This window comes from Antennarius striatus, chromosome 13 (assembly GCF_040054535.1).
Source record: "Antennarius striatus isolate MH-2024 chromosome 13, ASM4005453v1, whole genome shotgun sequence".
NCBI classification, from domain to species: domain Eukaryota; kingdom Metazoa; phylum Chordata; class Actinopteri; order Lophiiformes; family Antennariidae; genus Antennarius; species Antennarius striatus.
In genome coordinates, this window is record NC_090788.1 from 21,828,755 (window position 1) to 21,852,816 (window position 24,062).

Here is a 24,062-nt window from a genome sequence, read left to right on the forward strand (position 1 = left end):
AGCAGCTATCCTGTAATCAGAGCTATTGATTGTAATGGACTACCAAAGGAACAGTATATCATTATAGCATACATTTAGTACAATCAAGACTGAATTAGAAAAATACAGGTACAAAATGATTACATTCAAGAAGACAGTACTAGCACAAAAGGGTATTATATTATTTAGTTAACTAATATAGAAGCGTTTTCTAGATAGAAAAAGTGAAGGAAATGACCGTAACATGTGTGGATTTCCCATGGACTGTGTGTGTGTGTGTGTGTATACACAGACACCCACACACACATATATATGTATGGGTGTGTGTGTATGTGTATATATACTGTATGTATATGTGTGTGTCTGTGTGTGCATATATATAAAAAAAAAAAAAAATACTGTATATATATATATTTATACATACATACAAATATACACATATACAGTACATATATATACACATACATATACTGTATACACATATATATACACATATCCCCACATATATTGAAATATACAAATATATACACATACATATACGTATTTATGTGTATATATATCTATATATACATTCATATACACATACAAATGTATGCATATATGCACAGTATATGTGTGTACGTGTATAGTTAGATATGCGCACACACACACACACACACACACACACACACACACACATACACACACAGACACACACACACACACACACACACACACACACACACACACACACACACACACATACACACACAGACACACACACACACACACACACACACACACACACACACGAGTGGTAGAGATTTCTTCAAACACCATGATTATTTTGGTTTGGTACTTAAGGTGCAAATACTGTATTTAAAGAGACATTAATTGGTGTCGTTTGTTTGCATTTTGTTCCATCTGTGGGCTGAAAGACGAATAACTCCGTTAGACACGTGTGATGAATTGTGCTGATATTGTTACCTGAAGACCTAGAGGATGCAGTAAAACTGCTATACTACTTTTTTAACAGAAGAAAAAAAAAGATTTCCATTCTACTTTTACCTTTTCTTTGGCAAATGTCAATAAACTCTAGCAAACTTGCAAATATATATATCTGTTTTGGGGAAGACAATTTCTCTGTCTTGCAAAGCACATTAATGTCCATCAGTGGAAGAACTATACAGCTTGGATGACATCATTCTCAACGTAACGTTTTTCATATCTAAAAAAAAATAGATAGCATTTGCTAGAATCTCTAAGATCACCAAACTGTGGTTCACTAACAAATATATGTGATTAGATATTTAAGAAAACTTGAAAGTTGAGGAATTACAGATTTGTTGCATGTACTGCAGTATTGTACAAAGGCCAATAGAAGCCAAACATTATTACTATGTCGTAAAGTCATATAGTAGGAAAGGTCTGACAGGAAGATGCAGCGGCTATGTTCCAGAAACACTCTGTGTCCAGAAACACTCTGTGTGTCCAGAAACACTCTGTGTGTCCAGAAACACTCTGTGTGTCCAGAAACACTCTGTGTCCAGAAACACTCTGTGTGTCCAGAAACACTCTGTGTGTCCAGAAACACTCTGTGTGTCCAGAAACACTCTGTGTCCAGAAACACTCTGTGTGTCCAGAAACACTCTGTGTGTCCAGAAACACTCTGTGTGTCCAGAAACACTCTGTGTGTCCAGAAACACTCTGTGTGTCCAGAAACACTGTGTGTCCAGAAACACTCTGTGTGTCCAGAAACACTCTGTGTCCAGAAACACTCTGTGTGTCCAGAAACACTCTGTGTGTCCAGAAACACTCTGTGTGTCCAGAAACACTGTGTGTGTCCAGAAACACTCTGTGTGTCCAGAAACACTCTGTGTGTCCAGAAACACTGTGTGTCCAGAAACACTCTGTGTGTCCAGAAACACTCTGTGTGTCCAGAAACACTCTGTGTGTCCAGAAACACTGTGTGTGTCCAGAAACACTCTGTGTGTCCAGAAACACTCTGTGTGTCCAGAAACACTCTGTGTGTCCAGAAACACTGTGTGTCCAGAAACACTCTGTGTGTCCAGAAACACTCTGTGTCCAGAAACACTCTGTGTGTCCAGAAACACTCTGTGTGTCCAGAAACACTGTGTGTCCAGAAACACTCTGTGTGTCCAGAAACACTGTGTGTCCAGAAACACTCTGTGTCCAGAAACACTCTGTGTGTCCAGAAACACTCTGTGTGTCCAGAAACACTGTGTGTCCAGAAACACTCTGTGTGTCCAGAAACACTGTGTGTTCCAGAAAGACTGTTCCAGACAGCGTCTACATCCTGTGACCTCAGCCTGAACACAACTCAACAGAACAAAAATCAAATAGATCAAATAGAAAATAGAACACTATAATAGATTTAATCGAGTCTAAAAAGTCAAAATAAAGTATTGGTCTACACAAAGAAACAGCTGGGTTCTAGTGAGGGAGGTGGGCAGCACCTCCCCCTGGGAAGACGACACGCCTGCAGCTGAGCTGCATCCACCTTAGTTTGGCCTCATGACTACAGCTGAACACCGTAAACACAAATATGGCCATGCAGGAGGCGTTGGAATGATTCTGACAAAACAAAGACAAAAAGAAATAAGACAAAGTTACGTCCAACTATAATTACTTAAAAAAATCCACTCAGTAATCACGTGTGGCCTCTGAGCAGAGCGGGACTTGGCAATAAAATCTCAAAAGGCTGATAGAAAACAAAGTTGAGAAAACACTTAAATGCCTTGTCTCCATTGGACACAGTACAGAGTGGTCTATTCCAACACATAACATAAAAACTAAAAACCAACTGTTTTTTTTTAATTTTTCAGACGTGGTATAAAGCGATCAAAAGAAGGACAGACGTCCTTTAGCCTGACAGGATTCTGCTCAGGTCACGGAGCACAACCTGCAGCGTAAACGTGAAGCCAGTTTCTCTGGGGTCTGGTTGTTTTATGGTCAGTACCCACGCAGCTCAGACACACGTCTGTCCATGTTTGGTCCTCAGTGAGGTATGGTCAGCAGCACGGGTCAGCTTCACTATCATGAAACACCTGCTGTCAGGTTTGCTGGTGTTACTGGGACAGTGGATCAGCGGTCCACTGGACACGACCCCATAGCGGTTCCTAAGCACCATGCTGACAAATCACTGGTGGACGTGCACCTGGCTTTTAAAGCCAATGGAAGAGGGAAATTTGATTAGTCTGATTCATATGACAGTAAAACATGTGATGATAGTTCACAGACTGAATGCACCCATACTGCCTACTGTCCTGGACCAACATGACATCCTGTTACAGAGCTGGACACGCCCTACACCAACTGGACACGCCCTACACCAACTCGAAACGCCCTACACCAACAGGAGACTCTGACTTTAGAACTCTAATCATTCAGTAGAGCCCTGATGCTTCGTGTTGGAGCTCACGGCTCCATTCAGTAACGTGTTTGGTGTAAAACACCAACCAGTGGAGACAAGGCATTGCGTTATTCCTCAATTAGCAACTTAAAGTCCACCTACTGGTTAGTGTGGAGTTTACACAACACAACAAATAACACCTATAACAGGAAAAAGTCGCACATAGAACAAATCTTTCTGGTTCCTACTCAGTCGTGATTAGATCTGTATTTAATATTCAAACGTTATGCTGACTCTACAACTGTGATAGCATTTAGCAATAAGCTGATTGCGGGAGGGGAATCAGGTGGGGGGGTTAAGGCTATATTCAAATCACTTTTTAAAGCTGACCTACGACTCCAGAAGCCTGATAGCAACACTGTGAATCACTACTGAAGCTGAAGAACACACCTGCTCAGGTCTGCTCACGTTAGGTTCAGGGTCAGTAAAGGTTTACTTTAACACACTCAGTCTACCAACACACACTGTCTTACAGTAGCATTAAAAAAAACATGTAAATACTGAAACACTTTCTGTGTGGTCACTACATTAGTAGTGTAATTTCCTTGTAATTCTCTACATTAATGCACCACACAGAAACACAAAGCAACTAGTTGGTAATAGAAGTCGATCCATTCTTATTGTTTACCCTGGTTAAAGTCAATTTGGGCTGAAGCTTGTGGGAATGAAGGGAGGAGTTATTTAAATACAGAGGTATTCTACCAGAGGTGGCGCTCTTCAGTAGGCATGTGTGTGAGGTAAACAGGTAACAGAAAGCTGTGTTCATCTATAAAACCAATGCAGTGTTGGGTTGTCCCCACATAAAACTCATTATTAGATGTTAAGACCTTAATAATGGAGCACAATAAACCCATGACAGCACCTCTAGAGCGGAACCATGCACCAGGGGGAGGCTTGTTTCTTCTACAGGACCTACAAGAGGATCTATGGGGAAGTGTGAGAACTTCATCAAGGCGTCCTCCCCCCTGACCAAAGAAAGGTTCTGAGAAAAACACTGAGATAGTGAGGGGCAAAGAGGAGGAGAGGGGTCTGAGCTCCACAATGAACCCCAGCTCCAGCAAAACCACAAGGTGAAGGTGCCCCAAAGCTTCCTGATCAAGACCCCCTTCAATGTGGAGGTCACCACTGATGTGGGGGTCACCACTGAAGAACCAAAGCCCTGCTGCCCAGTGGCTCATCAGGAGGTTTCACTGATCGGCGCAGGAAATGAGGACCGGAGTCGGGGTCAGGTCCGTTTTCTGACCCTCAGCCAAGTTCCTCTGACCTCTGAAACAAACCGTTAAAGAGACTTTAAATGTCAACAATTATTAGTATAATAATTAATACTTTACAGGGCTGCAAGTGTTGCTGTGTGTGTGTTCTAATTGATTTTTCTGATTAATTGACCCCCCCACACACACACACACGTGAACGTGTAGTGTAACCTACCTGTGAACGTTCTCCATGGCAGCCACCTCGGCAAGGGCTGCCAGGCTGAAGAACGCTGGTAGCTCCTGGGGCTCAGTGCTGACCTCTGCTGGGGGGTCACTGCAGCACCCTGTGTCATTGCATAAACTTTGTTGGGATAATGGCTTCTTGTCCTGTTCCTGGTTAAGGTCCCTCGATTTGTCCACTGCAAAAACAAAGTGTAACGTTAACGATAAGCATTGACATGATGATAGCAGAGCGTTGGAGTTTCATTTGCTTCAAAAAGACTAATAAATAAAGAACAAGAGTTAACAGCATGACACAAACAACTGACCATCAAAAAAAGTTGAGACATGCTACAGAAAAGATGTTCAATCACATCAATATTAAAAAGAGCCCAGTGACGGAAGAGAAGGAGAACAAGTGTAATGGTAGTGATCCCATGTGTGTCTGGAATGCTGAAAGAGATGAGGAGGATCTTCAACAAACACCAGGTCCCTGTGTATTAAGACGGTAACACCCCCGACAAAGACTGGTCCACCCAAACAGGTTTAATTTAAACAGTTTTGATTTAAACAGGTTTTATTAAACAGGTTTGATTCAAACAGTTTTGATTTAACAGGTTTTATTAAACAGGTTTGATTCGAACAGTTTTGATTGAAACAGGTTTGATTTAATCAGGTTTGATTAAAACAGGTTTGACTTAAACAGGTTTGATTTAAACACACGTTGTCATTCATCACATGTTCTTCACTCACCCTCCACTGGAGACACGCTGCCATCAGCTGTACGCACTAAGTGTGTGATCTTGGTCTTTCTAGCTTTCCTCTTCTGGCTACCAACTAGCATCTCCATGCTAGCGGCGCCCTGTCCATCGGGGCACATTGTGGTAATGGGGGCACATGAAGCTGAATCCAGGATGCTGGAATCACTCTGCACCACTGCTGGGGAGGGAAGAGTCACAGTGGAGTTTAGTGATGTAACATGAACACTGGGTTTATTCATGTGTTCAGTGTCACTGGAAGTGATGGCAGTAAACCCTTTGCACACAGGACCCAACACCTCACTACACATGGTTCTTATGGATTTATTTTCTTATAATACAAATCCAGATGTTGAGCACAGGAATATTTAAGTGTAGTACTTAAACACCCTGGGAGGTGTTCCTATTACGTCCAGCTGGGAGGAGACCTTGGCGCAGACCCAGGATAGATGGATGGATAGATTAACTATCAAATGTATACATTACAACTGATTTATAATGAAGATCAGCAATGATCATTTATAATTCTGTAAATATGCCTACACTCTCCAAACATGCTTCAGAAACCAGTGAACTAGTGTCAGCTCACATTCATAGTATGCTGTAATAATCCATACAGAATCACACTTCACCATTCCATGTGTTGAATAATGTGAATGTGATGCTCTCCTGAACCATCAGGAACACAATGCACACACAATGTAAAGAGAACATTTGATCCAAGTCCCATATTTTTAAAAAACATGACAGTGTAAGAAGTGTGTGAGTGTGTTATATTATGTTATATTGTGTTATATTATGCTACGAATGCCCCTGTCATGCTGTCATGAAATCTTTTACACGATCTAGTGACACCTCTGCTAACAACTGTTTAACGTGTAAAACATCAACATTCCAGTTCACCTTTCTCCAATGCACCTGGCTTCTCCTTTTTGTGTTTGTGCTTCCTAACAATCTTGTGGAATGAAGTCTTTTTCTGAGATGGAGATGGCCCTGATAGAGCAAAAAAACAAAGAAAGAAAGAGCATGGCAATGCTGTTATGGAGTCAAAGAGAGAACTGGTTCTAGTGACTTCACATGACTCTAAAAAAGGAGCAAAGTGGGCCATGGATTAGATCAGGAGCTATAAGTGCGAGATATTTTTCTTTCTATCCTTACCTTTTGTGGATTTTGAGATGTCCTCTTGGACGGTGGAGCAGTCAGTCTTCTTCTTCTTTGTCACAGCAGTCCCCTTTTTATCAAATGTAACTGGGCTGTACTGTGGCAGGCTGTTAAACTTCCTTTCAAACTCCTCCTCCAGCTTCCCTAGTCTGACAGGGGAGGTTCAGGAGTTGAAGACAAATTATTGTGAGGATTACTTCAAATGTTGAGCTTCATTTTCAAAACCATCAGTGAAGCAGCTTCAGTCAGAAGAGTCCAAACGTTCTGTATGAGATCTTTTAGCTGCATTGTATCATGACTTTGTTTAGTACACTGAAATGTACATATTATATGTGTGCGCAACACTCACACTCACACTCACACAAACACACACACTCACATACACTCACACACACACAAACACAGACACACACACACACACACACACACACACACACACACACACACACACACACACACACACACACACACACACACACACACACACACACACACGCATGTATGTAAGTATATGAAGAGTAGGAGGAGACTGACGCCTGTGAGGATTCATCTTTGGACTTGGACTTCTTCAGCTTCTTGGGGTTATTCGCTCCCAGCTGAGAAACTGTCCAGCTGTCGTCGCTCCAGTTTGTGTCGTGTTCAGGAGCACGGAACACGCCTCTTTTACCTACAAACATGCACACAGGCTATCAAGAAATCTCGTTCACGAACGTGCATTAACTATTTTATACAAACGAGACTTTGCGTTGGTACCTCGGTCTATGTTGGCCCTCAGTGAAGTCAGCATTCCCTCAGAGACGAGGGTTTTATACAGGGCCCCTTTGCAGCTCCGCTCTGACTTCCTGGAGCCACGGCTCTCCGTGTTGGTCTCACATGTCCCATCACTGGACCTGTCCTTCAGCTGGTCCTTCTCTTTGAACGTAACTAGTAAGGGACTGCAGGGGGAATGGCATTTGGCTGCGTTGTCCTGAAGATCAGTACTTCCTGCATTAGTTTCTTCTGTTTCTGTCTTGAGGCTGATGTCAGTCTCCTCCATCATGTCTATCTCAGAGAAACTGTCCTGCTCACACCGTCTGCTGCTGTCTTCTGTGAAATCCTCTTTTTCTTTCCCTAAAGTCTTGACTTTGGTCTTACTCTTCTTTTTGGGTACTCTTGAATTCCCACCACTAGCGCTGGTCTGGATCTTCTTCTTCTGCTCCTCTGAGTCTTTCCAGGCCCCTTTGGCCACAGCCTCGATTGTACTGAACACAGGGTCAATGTTTGGCTCTGCATGGTTACATTTCTTCAGGATCTTCTTTGCTGAGGAAGGCATGTCCTCCTTATTAGTTAACTTCTCAGTTTCTTTCTTCTCGCTCTTGTATTCAACACATGCAGTCTGGCTGCTGACAGTCTGGCTGCTGACTGTCTGGCTGCTGATGGTCTGGCTGCTCAGCTGGGATTGGATGGTATCAGCAGAGGTAGAAGTAGCACAGGAGAGCACAGGTGAGATGGCTGATGTATGGATGGGGTGAGGACAGGCATCAATGTCCACTTTTTCTTCTTTGATCATTGGTACCAGAGGAGATGGCTGGAGACAGGCCTTGGGGGGGCTGTCCTCTGGATGAGACTGAACCGTTTCTATCTGTCCAGCTTCAGAGGCTAAGCACATCTGAACAAATAAAAAAAACATTATTTAGAAGAAGAAGAAGTATACTTTATTTATCCTGCAAGAGAAATTAAATGGTTAGTACAGTATACAGGCCCCCTGAACACAGCACACAAGGGGGCCTGTAAGAATGCAGTTAGTACATACAGGTACACATTAAACTACACACATCAGGAGGCAGGGTGACGGGCAGCGGCTTCTGTAACGCGCCCCAAACTGAGCAGCTTGTAGGGGGGACAGCACCTTGCTCAAGGGCGCCTCGGAAATGGCTGGGAGGTGAGCTGACACCTCCCACCGTTGACTCACACTCGGTTGGATGTTCTGGCGGGACCGGGATTTGAACCCCCGATGGTGGGGCGTTCCTGTCTTCAAGACGATTGCTCTACCGCTGAGACACTGCCGCCCCCAATTAAGCAATTGATCTGTCTTCCTAACAATACACGTGTATTTCTTGTCTATAGCTTATGTCTGTCGAAACTGATTGGCATCCATCCATCCATCCATCCATCCATCCATCCATCCATCCATCCATCCATCCATCATCTTCCTCTTATCCAGGGCCGGGTTGCGGGGGCAACAGTCTCAGGAGGGATGCCTATACTTCCCTCTCCCCAGACACCTCCTCCAGCTCCTCCGGAGGGAGGCGTTCCCAGGCCAGCCCAGAGACATAGTCCCTCCTAGGTCTTCCTCGAGGTCTCCTCCTTCTACTCCTCCTGCTCCTCTACTGTAAACAGTGTTGGCTCTCCCGGAGGTGGGAGATGAAGACCTCACTGACAGAGGGTTCTGCCAGACGTTTCCAGCAGACTCTCAAAACACGTTTGGGCCTGCCGAGTCTGTCCGGCCCCCTGCTCTGCCAGCGGATCCAGCTCACCACCAGGGGGTGATCGGTTGACCGAACACCACTCGTGTTCAAATCGGAGAGGCCGTTCATCCCAATCCCCCCCTTCCAGGTCTCACTGTCATTGCCCACATGAGCTTTGAAGTCCCCGAGGAGAACAATGGAGTCCCCAGTCGGAGCACTATCCAGTACCCCTCCCAGGGACTCCAAGAAGGCCGGGTATTCCGCACTGCCATTTGACCCGTAGGTCGAAACAACAGTGAGACACCTGTCCCCAACCCGAAGGCGCAGGGACGCGACCCTCTCGTTCACTGTGGTGAACTCCAACTCCAAGCTCTGGCTCCTTTCCCCCCAGCGAGGTGACATCCATGTCCCTAGAGCTAGACTCTGTCTGGGTTTGGGTCATCGAGCCCCATACTGACGACTGCCACCCAATCCACACTGCACCCGTCCCCTACAGTTTCCTTGGGGGGTGGTGAGTCCACCGCAGGCTGGGCCCACGTCGTGCTTTCGGACTGAGCAGGGAGTCAGCACAAAAGTTTAAAGCACTTTTGTGCACCCTCGCGCAATGATTGCAACTGCACCTCATTGTGGATTTTTAGTAGGTAGTCATGTGACACCGTACTCGCATTCTGTTGGCTGACGACATCCTGAAGTGCGATACATTCCGTGAGTCTATGACTTCTGTGAGACACTTAAGTGTTTTAAACAGTCTATCAGAGTGTTTTAAAGGTAATACAGATAGAAGGTGTTTTAATATCAGTATGGGGTGTGTGGGGGGTGTTCAGAAACGTTTAAATTACTGTAAATAATAAGATAAATATTTTGTCGCTTTATTGTGGAATTTCATTTTTGCTGGTGATTCTGGAACGCATTAATCGCGCGGAACGAGGGATTACTGTAAAGTGGAAAATGGAAAGAAGAAAAAAGCCAAAAGGCTTTCCTATAGTAAAATATGCAAACCCAGTCTGTGCTTTCAGCTGTTTTAGCTGTTCCTCTTCTCTGTTGCATGTTGAGAACACACTCATGAACATGGGAACATTGTCCATATTGGTCACATTTCAACACCCGTACACCTCAGTCCTAAGGATGAACGTTAAAGCTGCTGCAGACTAGTCAGGTCACTGTGATGGTATTAAATGCAAACCTATATTTAAGATAAAGTGTGTTCCAGCTGTCACTTACCTCAGCCAGCTGGAAGAGAGCAGACTCTCTGCATGGTTTGAGCTCAGGTCCCACAGAGAGGCACGGCTGTGAACAAACAGCACAAACCTTTGTCACCTGTTGTGTGTTTCACCCTGTTTGGTCTTAGATTATATCATTATTTAGCCGTATCTCGTTCCTGTAGCAAATTCTGTTTCAGGCTGAACTAATCCTCAGGCCGGAACCACAAACAGAGTTAAGCTAAGTCTGGGTCCACTCTAACAATTAACAGAAGATAGCTATCAACACTCTGTGCTAACTAACACTTCTGTTGTCACACTAAGAGCACGTGGATGAAACCAGATGTGGCATCGGAGCCATAAATGAATTTGATATAACATGAGGCAAAACAGTGACACCCTCTGGAAAATGTTGGTATAGCAACAGCACCGAAGCAATAACCCAAGCGGTCAACCCTAACCCTAATCTATAAACACTGATTGGGTCCAGGTCACTTTTCACTGGGGGAGGGGTCGGGTGTGGCTGGACACCTCTAGTGACCAGTAACCATTCACTATAATCACAATTAAACCAATGGTAACTTAAACCATCAATTCACCTGCAACTCACTGGACTGAGGATGGTAGCCAAACAACCCCCCCCCCCCACACACACACTGGGGGGACACATTTACTACACATAAAGTCATATTCAAGAAACTTAAATGTAAGCAACATCACCTCAACAGAAAAAGAAGCTTTAGAAAAGTCAAATAGGGGAAAGTTTTCGGGCTTTTATGAACATCTCATAGTTGCTCAACTCCATGTGTGTTATGTCCTTATGTCTCTGGTGAGTCTACACTAGTAGATATAATTTTAAATTCATGCTATATAACACCATGACAGAGATGTGATGAGGTCATGTGGTTCTTCTGCTGAGACAGCATCTGAGGTCAGGTCAGCATCACGTCCACATCCGTGTCCACGAACACATACAGGAAAGGGAAAGGGACTGACAACACAGTTATTCTGGCAATGTGAGTCAGTCTGGAGACTTAAAAAGCAGCTAGCAGTTAGCAGCTACTAGCAGTTAGCAGCTACTAGCAGTTAGCAGCTGGCAGTACTAAAGTGTAGTTCTTACAAGGGCCTTTACTGTTTGCTGTACTAACTCCACTAAACCAAATCCTCCATGTGACCGGGACACAACGGGTCTGATTGGTCAGCGTGTGTTCTGGTCCGGTCCATTATTAGTTCCATCATAGAAGGTTTTCCACGTAATAATATACTCCAATCAGAGAACTTCTACTTGGACACCCTGCGGTATGAGACGCATATATTTCAGTTCCAGTAGTGATCACATCACCAGCTGATAGTCAGTCCCACATACCTCTGATGGTGGGGAAACGGCAGACGTGACCCTGGATTCAGTTCTGTCAGGCACTCTGTTACATATTGATCCAGACAATATCTGCAGATCAGAAGAGTTAAACCAGTCAGTTTGGCTGTGAAGCATCAATAATAAACCTTTGTTACACTTTGTTCAGCTAATTACCATTCAGATAATCATATTGGAGAAACTGTAAAATGTTCATAAAATGGATGGATGATGGATGGATGGATGGATGATGGATGGATGATGGACGGATGGATGATGATGGATGGATGAAGGATGGACGGATGGATGATGGATGGATGGATGAATGATGGATGGATGATGATGGATGGATGGGTGGGTGGATGGATGATGGATGGATGCATGGATGATGGATGGCTGGTTGGATGGATATTGGATGGATGGCAGGTTGGATGGATGATGGGTGGATGGATGGGTGGGTGGATGGATGATGAATGGATGATGGATGGCTGGTTGGATGGATGGCAGGTTGGATGGATGATGGGTGGATGGATGGGTGGGTGGATGGATGAATGGATGGATGATGGATGGATGGATGGGTGGACAGATGTCTTTCTGATTGGTCAACACAACAGTAGCTGCTTTTCAGACGTACCTTTTGAACCTTTTGTTGGTGTCCTGGACAGGAGTGCCCCCCACTGGCTGTGTCAGGTAAACTGGGTTTGGTGCTGGAAACCTATGGATGTGAACAACACTGGTGTCAGTCACACTGTTACAAGCATGAAAGATTCAAAGGCATAACGTAAAAACTGTACAGGTGACATTAAAAGCAGCCACAGGTCTGTGAGGCTATCGGACGGGTGGTGCATTCTGGGGGGGGGGTAACGCTGTCATCCACTTATCAGAATGGAGGTTTGACTCTAATCTACACCCCCAAGTGTCCTGTGAAAAGTTCCTGAGCAGCGATCCAATTAGTTCAGAATTGAGAACCTTTCTTAATGAGCAGATGCTCCTTCCAGGGAAGGTTCTCTGACTTGTGTATAAATGTGTGAATGAATGAATGCTGGGTTATGTTGACAAGTCTGTCATCTAGGGAGGTCACAACTGTAACGGTATATAGTTCATTTATATTTATAGCGGTGCTCACACCACAGCTTTTTAGTTGCTATTGATTGGTTTACATAGAAAGTCAATGAAAATAGGAGATTGAGTGAAAAGGATTTTAAAACGGCAGCTTACCTCTCTGTTGGTGAGGGCGTGTTCCCCTGCTAACAACAACATGCTGAGACCTCCCATTTTTGTAGGATCTAAAGAGAAACGCTGATAGTGAAACAATTCTACACTTTTGTTCACTTTGTCACCTCACCAACATCTCACCTGCCATAGCAAAGTTCAGCTGAGGGGTGCTGTCACTTTGGGGCACTTTTCTGGCAGTGGAGGAGTCCTTGTTCATGTTGGAAGGGAAAGACCAAACCCTTTTGCGAGGGCTGCTGACTGGCGGGCAGGAAGGACTCTTCAGGGGCTTGCTGGTGGTGGGACACCACCTGTATCCTGGGTTAGCCTTCATGAACGCCTCCTTGTACTGGAAGACCGTCAGCAATCAAGACGGTTACAAACAAATGCTCAAAGACCCTAAGTTCACATTAAAATGTTTGTCTATTAAACTGATGACAAACCGTCCTTTCGTACCCCCCCGCCCCACTCAACTGAAGGTGTTCTTCCCAAAGTGTTTTATATTTTTTCATTATTTTTTTTCTTTTTATAACCACCAGTGCTGTAGATGAGGGGATAGATCACACCCACCCTGACGTCAGACAGGTGTGGGTCTCACCTCCTTGGCCATGTCGGTGTATTTCTGCTTCTCTGTGGCCTCCAGCACGGCCCACCAGTCGGCGAGGATCTTGGTGGCACCGCGGTTGTCCAGGCGGGGGTGTTCCTGCCGCACCAGTGAACGGTGGCGTTTGCAGAACAGGAGGAAGGCGTTCATTGGCCGCCGGGCCCGGTGCTCATTGGACTCTTCCTCAACTTCTTCTGTAGTGCTTCGGCACTGAACCTCTGACCTCTGACCCTGGTAACAGAGCTCCGGCTGTTAACAAGAGGTTCATCAGTCAACTACATGCTTTCTCTCCAGCTGATTTATCTGTAAACACGGGTCAAGCCAACAGTCACCTTCCCCTGCTCTTCTTCATCCTCCTCTTCTTCCTCCTCAGAGAAATCCAGAGCCTTTTTGGAGAGAAGGGGGTGCCACTGCAAACATTTACGCTTGGGACGCTTGCCGGTTACCTCCCCTGCAACAGGTGGTTCTTTACGACTTCCTCCACCCTTCATGGTAGAACTGCACCCACACAATGATGACGCTCAGGTTAGAGACACCAGAGGACAACGTCAAGAAAATATGACTGACAACCTCACATTGTTTCCCCGCCCCCTTATATTAAAATATAGTGGTTTGTAATTTCAAGTAATGTCAATTAACTACTAATCATGTGAAGTAAAGTCCCTGCAGATGGAACGACTTCCAGCTGAAGGGAAACATGGAATCTAGTAGAATCAAATTCTAATTACAGATTAATTCTCAAAATGGGTGCAGTTGTCATGATCCACAAACACCATAAAACTGTACAGTAATGTGACTCTTATTTTGTTACTCAAATGACAATATGACTGGTGGATGCTCAATATCATTGGGTTTTAATACAATGACATAACTTTACACCATCTTGTTTAGATGAGATGTGTGGGTTAATAACTGTAAGGTCAATAATTGAAGGGTTAATAACTGTAAGGTCAATAACTGTAGGGTTAATAACTGTAAGGTCAATAATTGAAGGGTTAATAACTGTAGGGTTAATAACTGTAGGGTTAGTAAATGTAAGGTCAATAATTGAAGGGTTAATAACTGTAGGGTTAATAACTGTAGGGTTAATAACTGTAAGGTCAATAATTGAAGGGTTAATAACTGTTGGGTTAATAACTGTTGGGTTAATAACTGTAAGGTCAATAATTGTGGGGTTAATAACTGTAGGGTTAGTAACTGTAAGGTCAATAACTGTAGGGTTAATAACTGTTGGGTTAATAACTGTAGGGTTAATAACTGTAGGGTTAATAACTGTAGGGTTAGTAAATGTAAGGTCAATAATTGAAGGGTTAATAACTGTAGGGTTAATAACTGTAGGGTCAATAATTGTAGGGTTAATAACTGTAGGGTTATTAACTGTAAGGTCAATAATTGAAGGGTTAATAACTGTAGGGTTAATAACTGTTGGGTTAATAACTGTAAGGTCAGTAATTGTGGGGTTAATAACTGTAGGGTTAATAACTGTAGGGTTAATAACTGTTGGGTTAATAACTGTAAGGTCAGTAATTGTGGGGTTAATAACTGTAGGGTTAATAACTGTAGGGTTAATAACTGTAGGGTTAATAACTGTAAGGTCAATAATTGTAGGGTTAATAACTGTAGGGTTATTAACTGTAAGGTCAATAATTGAAGGGTTAATAACTGTAGGGTTAATAACTGTAGGGTTAATAACTGTTGGGTCAATAACTGTAGGGTTAATAACTGTTGGGTTAATAACTGTAGGGTTAATAACTGTTGGGTTAATAACTGTAGGGTTAGTAAATGTAAGGTCAATAATTGTGGGGTTAATAACTGTAGGGTTAATAACTGTAGGGTTAATAACTGTAGGGTTAATAACTGTAGGGTTAATAACTGTAGGGTTAATAACTGTAGGGTTAATAACTGTTGGGTTAATAACTGTAGGGTTAATAACTGTAAGGTCAATAATTGTAGGGTTAATAACTGTAGGGTTAATAACTGTAGGGTTAATAACTGTAAGGTCAATAATTGTGGGGTTAATAACTGTAGGGTTAATAGCTGTAGGGTTAATAACTGTAGGGTTAATAACTGTAAGGTCTATAATTGTAGGGTTAATAACTGTAGGGTTAATAACTGTAAGGTCTATAATTGTAGGGTTAATAACTGTAGGGTTAATAACTGTTGGGTTAATAACTGTTGGGTTAATAACTGTCGGGTTAATAACTGTAGGGTTAGTAACTGTAGGGTTAATATTAGATGAAGAAGGAGAGGAGGAAAGTGTGTTCGTAGGAAGAGAGAGAAGAGGAACAACAAGACTGTAGGACTTAGAGTAGGGACGCTGAATGTTGGAACTATGACAGGAAAAGGTAGACAGTTGGTTGACATGATGCAGAGGAGGAAGGTAGACATACTGTGTGTCCAGGAGACCAGGTGGAAAGGTAGCAAGGCTAGAAGTTTAGGAGCAGGGTTCAAGTTGTTCTATCATGGTGTAGATGGGAAGAGAAATGGAGGAGGAGTTATCTTGAAGGAGGAGTTTGTTAGGAATGTCCTGGAGGTAAGAAGAGTGTCAGATGGAGTGATGAGTCTGAAGCTAGAAATAGAAGGTGTGATGTTCAATGTTGTTAGTGGGTATGCTCCACAGGTAGGATGTGAGCTGGAGGAGAAGGAGAAATTCTGGTTGGACTTTGATGAAATGATGCAGAGCATACCTAGAAGTGAGAGAGTTGTCATTGGAGCAGACTTCAATGGACATGTTGGTGCAGGAAACAGAGGTGATGAGGAGGTGATGGGCAGGTTTGGTATCCAGGAGAGGAACGCAGAAGGACAGATGGTAGTTGACTTTGCAAAAAGGATGGAAATGGCTGTAGTGAATACTTTCTTCCAGAAGAGGCAGGAACATAGGGTGACCTATAAGAGTGGAGGTAGGAGTACACAGGTACACACATCTTGTGTAGACGGTGTAACCTGAAGGAGATCAGTGACTGTAAAGTAGTGGTAGGTGAGAGTGTAGCCAAACAGCATAGGATGGTGGTGTGTAGGATGACCCTGGTGGTGAGGAAGATCAAGAGGACAAAGACAGAGCAGAAGATGAAATGGTGGAAGCTGAAAAAGGAAGAGTGTTGCATGACTTTTAGGAAGGAGTTAAGACAGGCTCTGGGTGGTCAGGAGGTGCTTCCAGATGACTGGACAACTACAGCTAATGTGATCAGGGAGACAGGTAGGAGAGTACTTGGTGTGTCATCTGGAAGGAAAGTAGATAAGGAGACTTGGTGGTGGAATGAGGAGGTACAGGAGTGTATACAGAGAAAGAGGTTAGCTAAGAAGAAGTGGGACACTGAGAGGACTGAGGAGAGTAGACAGGAGTACAGGGAGATGCAGCGTAAGGTGAAGGTAGAGGTAGCAAAGGCCAAACAAGAAGCTTATGATGACTTGTATGCTAGGTTGGACAGTAAGGAGGGAGAGACTGATCTATACCGGTTGGCAAGACAGAGAGATAGAGATGGGAAGGACGTGCAGCAGGTTAGGGTGATTAAGGATAGGGATGGAAGTCTATTGACAGGTGCCAGTAGTGTGATGGGAAGATGGAAAGAGTACTTTGAAGAGTTGATGAACGTGGAAAATGAGAGAGAACAAAGACTAGAAGAGGTGACTGTTGTGGACCAGGAAGTAGTAAAGATTAGTCAGGATGAAGTGAGGAGGGCATTGAAGAGGATGAAGAGTGGAAAGGCAGTCGGTCCTGATGATATACCTGTAGAGGTTTGGAAGTGTCTAGGAGAGGTGGCAGTAGAGTTTCTGACTGGGTTGTTCAACAGGATCTTAGATAGTGAGAAGATGCCTGAGGAATGGAGGAGAAGTGTGCTGGTGCCCATTTTTAAGAACAAGGGAGATGTGCAGAGTTGTGGCAACTACAGAGGAATAAAGCTGATGAGCCATACAATGAAGTTATGGGAGAGAGTAGTGGAAGCTAGACTAAGGGCAGAAGTGAACATTTGTGAGCAGCAGTATGGTTTCATGCCAAAACAGAGTACTACAGATGCAGTATTTGCTTTGAGGATGTTGATAGAGAAGTACAGAGAAGGCCAGAGGGAGCTGCATTGTGTTTTTGTAGATCTGGAGAAAGCTGATGACAGGGTGTCCAGAGAGGAACTGTGGTATTGTATGAGGAAGTCTGGAGTGGCAGAGAAGTATGTTAGAGCGGTGCAGGACATGTATGAGGACTATCATGTATGAGGCGACCCCTGAAGGGTTAATAACTTAGGGTTAATAACTGCCATTTACCTGAATCATATTCACCATTAACATCTTTACTGGAGATACAATGTGATTTCTGTTTGTCTTTTCCTCTAAAACAGACAAACCTAAATGAAACATTATTTTCATCAACATTTATATTTATTACCACAAACTGAACAATGTTGTGTAGCATTATTAGAAAAATCCTAGATGAGCCACATTAATCAGTAGAATGCAGCACTGGTGGGAGCTGCTCATGCTGTAAACTTGAACATAAGTTCACAGCATGAACAGAAAGATTTTCTTTTATTTTTACTGAGGTCCATTATTTTCTCCTCCTCACTGCTGCAGACAAACAAGTGGATGAGATTCAGTTTAAACTGTATTCCACACGTTTCAGGTGCAGTGGTCCTACAAAACACACTTGTTATAAACATGGAGGGGGTGGCCTTAATAAACGTGTTCCTTTTCAGTTCTTTAAACAATGGGTGGAAAATAACTCATTTCATCATTTCATCCCTTTTCGAATGGATCCCTCAGACACTCGGGTTGGTTTGGTGAATTCAGACCAACAGTCACAGTTTTACTTTAAATTAATACACAGGTATAGGAACATACGTCACTGTGATGCAACCTGGCAAATTAAGACCTGTAGTTGTCTTAATGAAGGTGTTATTGTTACTATACTGTAATGGAGATGATATTGTTACTATACTGTAATGGAGGTGTTATTGTTACTATACTGTAATGGAGGTTTTAATGTTACTATACCTGTAATGAAGGTGTTATTGTTACTATACTGTAATGAAGGTGCTATTGTTACTATACCTGTAATTAAGGTGTTATTGTTACTATACTGTAATGAAGGTGTTATTGTTACTATACTGTAATGAAGGTGCTATTGTTACTATACCTGTAATTAAGGTGTTATTGTTACTATACTGTAATGAAGGTGTTATTATTACTATACTGTAATGAAGGTGTTATTATTACTATACTGTAATGAAGGTGTTATTGTTACTATACTGTAATGAAGGTGTTATTGTTACTATACTGTAATGAAAGTGTTATTGTTACTATACTGTAATGAAGGTGTTATTGTTACTATACTGTAATGAAGGTGTTATTGTTACTATACTGTAATGAAGGTGTTATTAATACTATACCTGTAATGAAGGTGTTATTATTACTATACTGTAATGAAGGTGTTATTGTTACTATACTGTAATGAAGGTGTTATTAATACTATACCTGTAATGAAGGTGTATTATTATTACTATACCAACATGCTACCTTTAATGAAACAGGAGGAATGGTGAATTATTGGTGTTAAATGTCTGACACAAGCCTCTCCTGTCGGACCTGGTGGTGGGAGGGGGGGGGGGGTTCACCCCCCAGCTGCTCCAGATGTTCACCGTGATCAATGAATTCTGATCAATGAATGAATGACTGATTGACGGTATTGATCAGATACTTACAGGAACTATATGGAGCTGCGGCTGAGTGATGAAGATGAGGATGAGGATGAAGCTGCTCAGGCTGTCATGCAGTGATGATGACCTACAAACACAACACGGGGGGGGGGTGATTGATTGATTAAGGAGTGATTCTGATCCGGTTCGTCTCTCCGGTCCGGTCGGTTCCGGTCGCCCCCCCCCCAGGACTACAGAAGCTAGTTAGCCGCTAGCCTCCGCCTGCTAGCCGGACGCGATGGTTCCGAACACCGGAGGAGCTGCTGGACCGACCGGGAGAGGAAACCCGCTCGGTTCGATCGGTTCGATCGGACTGAAGCTGATCGGCTTCGATCAGGAGGACGTGATCAGTGACTGACACGTTCCTGACACGGATCTGAGCTCCTGACTGAACTCACACACACACACACACACACACACACACACACACACACACACACACACACACACACATAGACACACACACACACACACACACACACACACACACATAGACACACACACACACACACACACGCACAGCAGTGAAAATGGAGGACTGTTACTGTAACTATTCCCGTCCCGGTCCCGGTCCCGGTCCCGGTCCCGGTGCCGTTCTGGGACTCGACAGGAGCCCAGCAGGCGGACATCATGTCCAACACGAACTGACTGGAGGTTCAGACACAAGTTCAAAGCTCAGCTTCTCTGTCACCACCGGCCCTCAGGGGCCCCCAGGGGCCCCCAGGGTCCACACGTACCTCTAGAATCCTGCTCCGGGTCCGGGGGGGCACACATCTCTGGTGCCTGGCACCTTTTAACTTATTGACACATCATAACAGTTCGCACTGGTCGTTAGAGATACTGGTGTCAATACACACAGATGTCACACACACACCCGGAAGTACACCGAGTGTCACCAAAATAAAACCTTTTCCCTTCTTGTTCTTCACGTTCAGATTTGGGGGCATTACTGACTGACATGAATATTATAAATACTGCAATAACCCGAAAATGTAAAGTTCAGTAGAGAAACCAGGGACAGACACGAACAGAGCAGGTGTGACTGTAGAGATACGACACCTCATCACATTCATTCATTCATTTTCTGCCGCTTAATCCGCTGCAGCGGGTCACGGGGAGCTGGAGCCCAACTCAGCTGGCATAGGGCGTGAGGCGGGGGACACTCCGGGCACGACGCCAGTGCACCACAGAGCCACACACAAAGACATACAACCATGCACACACACACTCACTCCTACGGGCAATTTGGGACTGGAGGTGGGAGGAAGCCGGAGAACCCGGAGAGAACCCACGCAGGGAGAGAATGCGAACTCCGCACAGAGCGGGATTCGAACCCGGACCCGCCGTGTTGTGAGGCAACAGCGCTAACCACTGCCACCGTGCCGCCCTCACCTCATCACACACACAGATAAATAAAGGTTATTACCTGGATGTGTTCTTTCAGGCAGATCTGCTCCAACATTTATTGAGCTCTGACGTTCTTTAAATGTTCATAGTCCTGTGGATAAACAACCTATCAGAAAACGTGGATGAAAACATGGCCTCCTGGACAAAATGCTTTATTTCCCAATAAATTATATACAAAACTGATATACCTATGAATATAATAGATAAGGGTCCATTATATCTACTATATTACATCTAATAATATATTATTAGATATATCTAATATATTAATATATCTAATAATATATTATAATACATATTATATTTATTAGATAGATATACTTTATTTATCCCAAACTGGGAAATGTAGGAAATATTAGAAAGTTTTATCAAACATTTTGGGTGGACTTTACATCTGATGGACCCCACACAAATAAATTAAACACTGACATTTCTCTCTCCAATGATTCCCTGAACTGCCCTGTATCCATACTGTTCTAATGCATCAATACTTCATGTTGATCTGTTCAGTTAGAAGCACATTGGTACGTATGACACAAATACAGGCCATATGTATAGTTAAGATCATTTTTATAACTAAACAAAAATATCTACAAATAAACTCTGTTTGTATGTATATATTTTTTTTAATTATCATGGTACCGATAAAATGAAACAAGACGTTGAACACGCAGTATAGTATATACCGTGCTTTTATTGTGACAATCTCAACCGGAAGTCGGTGTGCCCCTGTGTGTAACTTGACGGCGGTTCAGAAACGCAGCACTTGCTCGGTGATGGACGTTCCTGTCCGCCAGGGCGACACACCGAACGGCATCCAGCCGCCGGAACGAGCCCCCAGCGCGGCCCCCCCACACGTTCACACACTTGTTCAGTCACATCGACTCATGAAAACCCCCCCAGTTCGTCTGGAGGTGGCAGAAAGGGCCAGCCCCCCCCCCCCCCCAGTCTGCAGAGTGCTGCCGGAATGGCCTGTCCTAACCCCCCCGATTAACTTCATCTGCCCCCCCGGCCGGCAGTCAGATGTCACCGGGAGACGAGGCTCCAGGAGCACCGACCACCGGCCAGCCGCTGCCCCCCTCCCGGCTGGACTGGTGGAGCTTCCTGGGTGTCTGTGCTCCTGATGGGGGGAGCGGACCGAACGTTACCTCCCGATGGAACGACTGTTGACGGCCCCTACCTGTCAGGAGCCCCGCAGCGCCCCGCAGCACCCCGCAGCGCCCCGCAGGGAGTCCCGTGGATCTCAGGAGGCTCCAGCCAAGGCTCGTCAACACTTCATCCGTCTGACCGGCGGACATCACCGGGGAGAGGAGCTGAGTGGAGCCCCTGCTGACGGACAGGCGCAGCGACCAATCAGCGGCCGCCGGCAGGAGGGCGTCATCAGCAAACGTTAACGTCCAACACACCGAACACACGGAGGAAAAGACATGTTTCTGTAGGATCTACAGCATCTTAACGTTCATGTTTGTGTCTGTGATGCATTTGTTATTTAATCATCTGAGCTGCTCTGTCCTGGAGGCAGGAGGACTGGTTCAATACCAGTTTGTGTCATCTGTCCCAGCATCCTGCTGGTTCAGTGGCTCAGTCACTGATCAAGGCTCGAACACTGAATACCTGGATCACGGGGGTCAAACTCATTTTCACCAGGGGTCACATCAGCATCATTACTGTCCTCAAAGGGCCAGATGTAACTAATAAATGTAACTAAATGTAACTCAGTGTAATGTAACTAAATGTAACTACTCCTTAATGTAACTAATAAATGTAACTAAATGTAACTCAGTGTAATGTAACTAAATGTAACTACTCCTTAATGTAACTAATAAATGTAACTAAATGTAACTACTCCTTAATGTAACTAATAAATGTAACTAAATGTAACTACTCCTTAATGTAACTAATAAATGTAACTAAATGTAACTCAGTGTAATGTAACTAATGTTGAATAACTGAATTTCTGACTGATTCTAGTTCCAAACATTACAGTTAGACAGAAAAAACATGTTTGTTTGTTTCTCTGTTCTAACATAAATCCTTTTCATTTGTCAGGTTATTAAACCCACAGAACTCCATCAATCAAGGATCAAACTATCAATCAATAAAGAAAAATAAGTTAGGACACAAGTTAGGACATTAACTCTGTTCACAACGTTTAGTCAGAGTTAAAATGGGCTGAACTACTGCATTGTGGGAAATGTAGTTTTTGGTCAAAGCACACTTTTGATCTTTTTCAGACACACTGACCTTTTATGCTCTCGAGGGCCACATTAAATGATGTGGAGGGCCACATTTGGCACCGGGCCTTGAGTTTGACACATGTGACCTAGATAGTCACAATGATAACCATTCATTATGCAATCTGGTAAATGTTGCATGATTGTAAAATAAAAAGATTACCAGCACTGATAATAAAATAATTGGGTATATTAACAGTAAAATAATTAAACCACTATGATGTTACGTTTCTCTTAGACTGACATCAGGATCCTCAGGCTGTGGAGCCACATTCTGGATCCTTGGTTTTTAAATGGTTCTGGGGACATACTGTTGGGTGATTTGTCTCTAGCAGGTCGCCCACAAAAGAAAACTCATTTTCTTTACAATCTAATCCGATCCCACAACAAAAGGTCAGAATGAAAGTCTATTTTGGCCTCCTGAATTTTGTTCATCTGTAATAAACATCAAGAGGTAAAATTTCTTTTGGAGAGCTACATAACAAAGTGTAATCACAGGTTCTGTTATCTAGTTTGTATAAGTTTGGACAACAATGACCTGAAACACGACCCCGACAAACAGGAAAGAAACATTTTGTGCGGTAATCACCCCTCTGTGCTACGAGGTTTGACAAAAAAATGTGCAAAAATGTCCTTCAGTGTTTCCCTGGTGGATAAAACATGATGACGTTTGTTAAGTTTACACACCCAGTGCAGAAAATGTAATGCTGTCATATAGACTGTTATATAGACTGTTATAAAGACCGTCACACATTAGTTAACTAGAGACAACCAGCTGGTCTCTGTGTGTCTGTGAATGAATGATATCAGACTGGAGGAACCAGGAAAACTGTTCTAAAACGTAGGCATGAGAATAACCCTTCCTCTGAAGGCCTGAAGAAACATTCAGCTCCAAATACAGACAGGAACACTCACAACGCAACAGAAACCTGAGGGACAAAAGTATTGATCCAATGATCAGTTATCATTTCTGAAAAACTGTAAAATGTCAAAAATATTATTTCAAATTTAACGGGATCTTTGTTTAACCACACACACACACACACACACACACACACACACACACACACACACACACACGGGTAATAAGGGTAGTCCTAACGTAATAAATATATTCAGCAGTGGATCCCTATATAATTTTTATGCACATGAAACTTATCTTTTACTGATTTATGAATTAATTTTGATGACTCTTAATC

General features: G+C 43.6%; 1 protein-coding gene across 5 annotated transcripts; it reads right to left on the reverse strand.

Annotated features, from left to right (window-relative positions):
• Positions 1 to 2,249: 2,249 nt before the first annotated feature.
• LOC137606723 (HMG box transcription factor BBX) lies at positions 2,250 to 22,352 on the reverse strand. 5 transcript variants are annotated; one of them, XM_068332114.1, is made up of 17 exons: positions 21,810 to 22,352; positions 20,649 to 20,720; positions 19,229 to 19,310; positions 13,871 to 14,036; positions 13,533 to 13,787; positions 13,079 to 13,283; positions 12,941 to 13,008; positions 12,357 to 12,437; positions 11,735 to 11,815; positions 10,391 to 10,456; positions 7,476 to 8,370; positions 7,257 to 7,389; positions 6,720 to 6,871; positions 6,465 to 6,554; positions 5,557 to 5,742; positions 4,820 to 5,003; positions 2,250 to 4,657 (listed from the first exon to the last, which is right to left on the reverse strand). In XM_068332114.1, the coding sequence occupies exons 4-17, from the start codon at positions 14,027 to 14,029 to the stop codon at positions 4,579 to 4,581; spliced, it is 2,634 nt and encodes an 877-aa protein (XP_068188215.1). In that variant the 5' UTR covers positions 14,030 to 14,036; positions 19,229 to 19,310; positions 20,649 to 20,720; positions 21,810 to 22,352; the 3' UTR covers positions 2,250 to 4,578. The 5 variants fall into 5 exon arrangements, with proteins under 5 accessions (XP_068188215.1, XP_068188216.1, XP_068188214.1 ...); XM_068332115.1 differs by lacking the exons at positions 20,649 to 20,720; positions 21,810 to 22,352 and adding an exon at positions 19,960 to 20,060; XM_068332113.1 differs by lacking the exons at positions 19,229 to 19,310; positions 20,649 to 20,720; positions 21,810 to 22,352 and adding an exon at positions 16,226 to 16,317 and having other exon boundaries at positions 5,557 to 5,739.
• Positions 22,353 to 24,062: the final 1,710 nt, after the last annotated feature.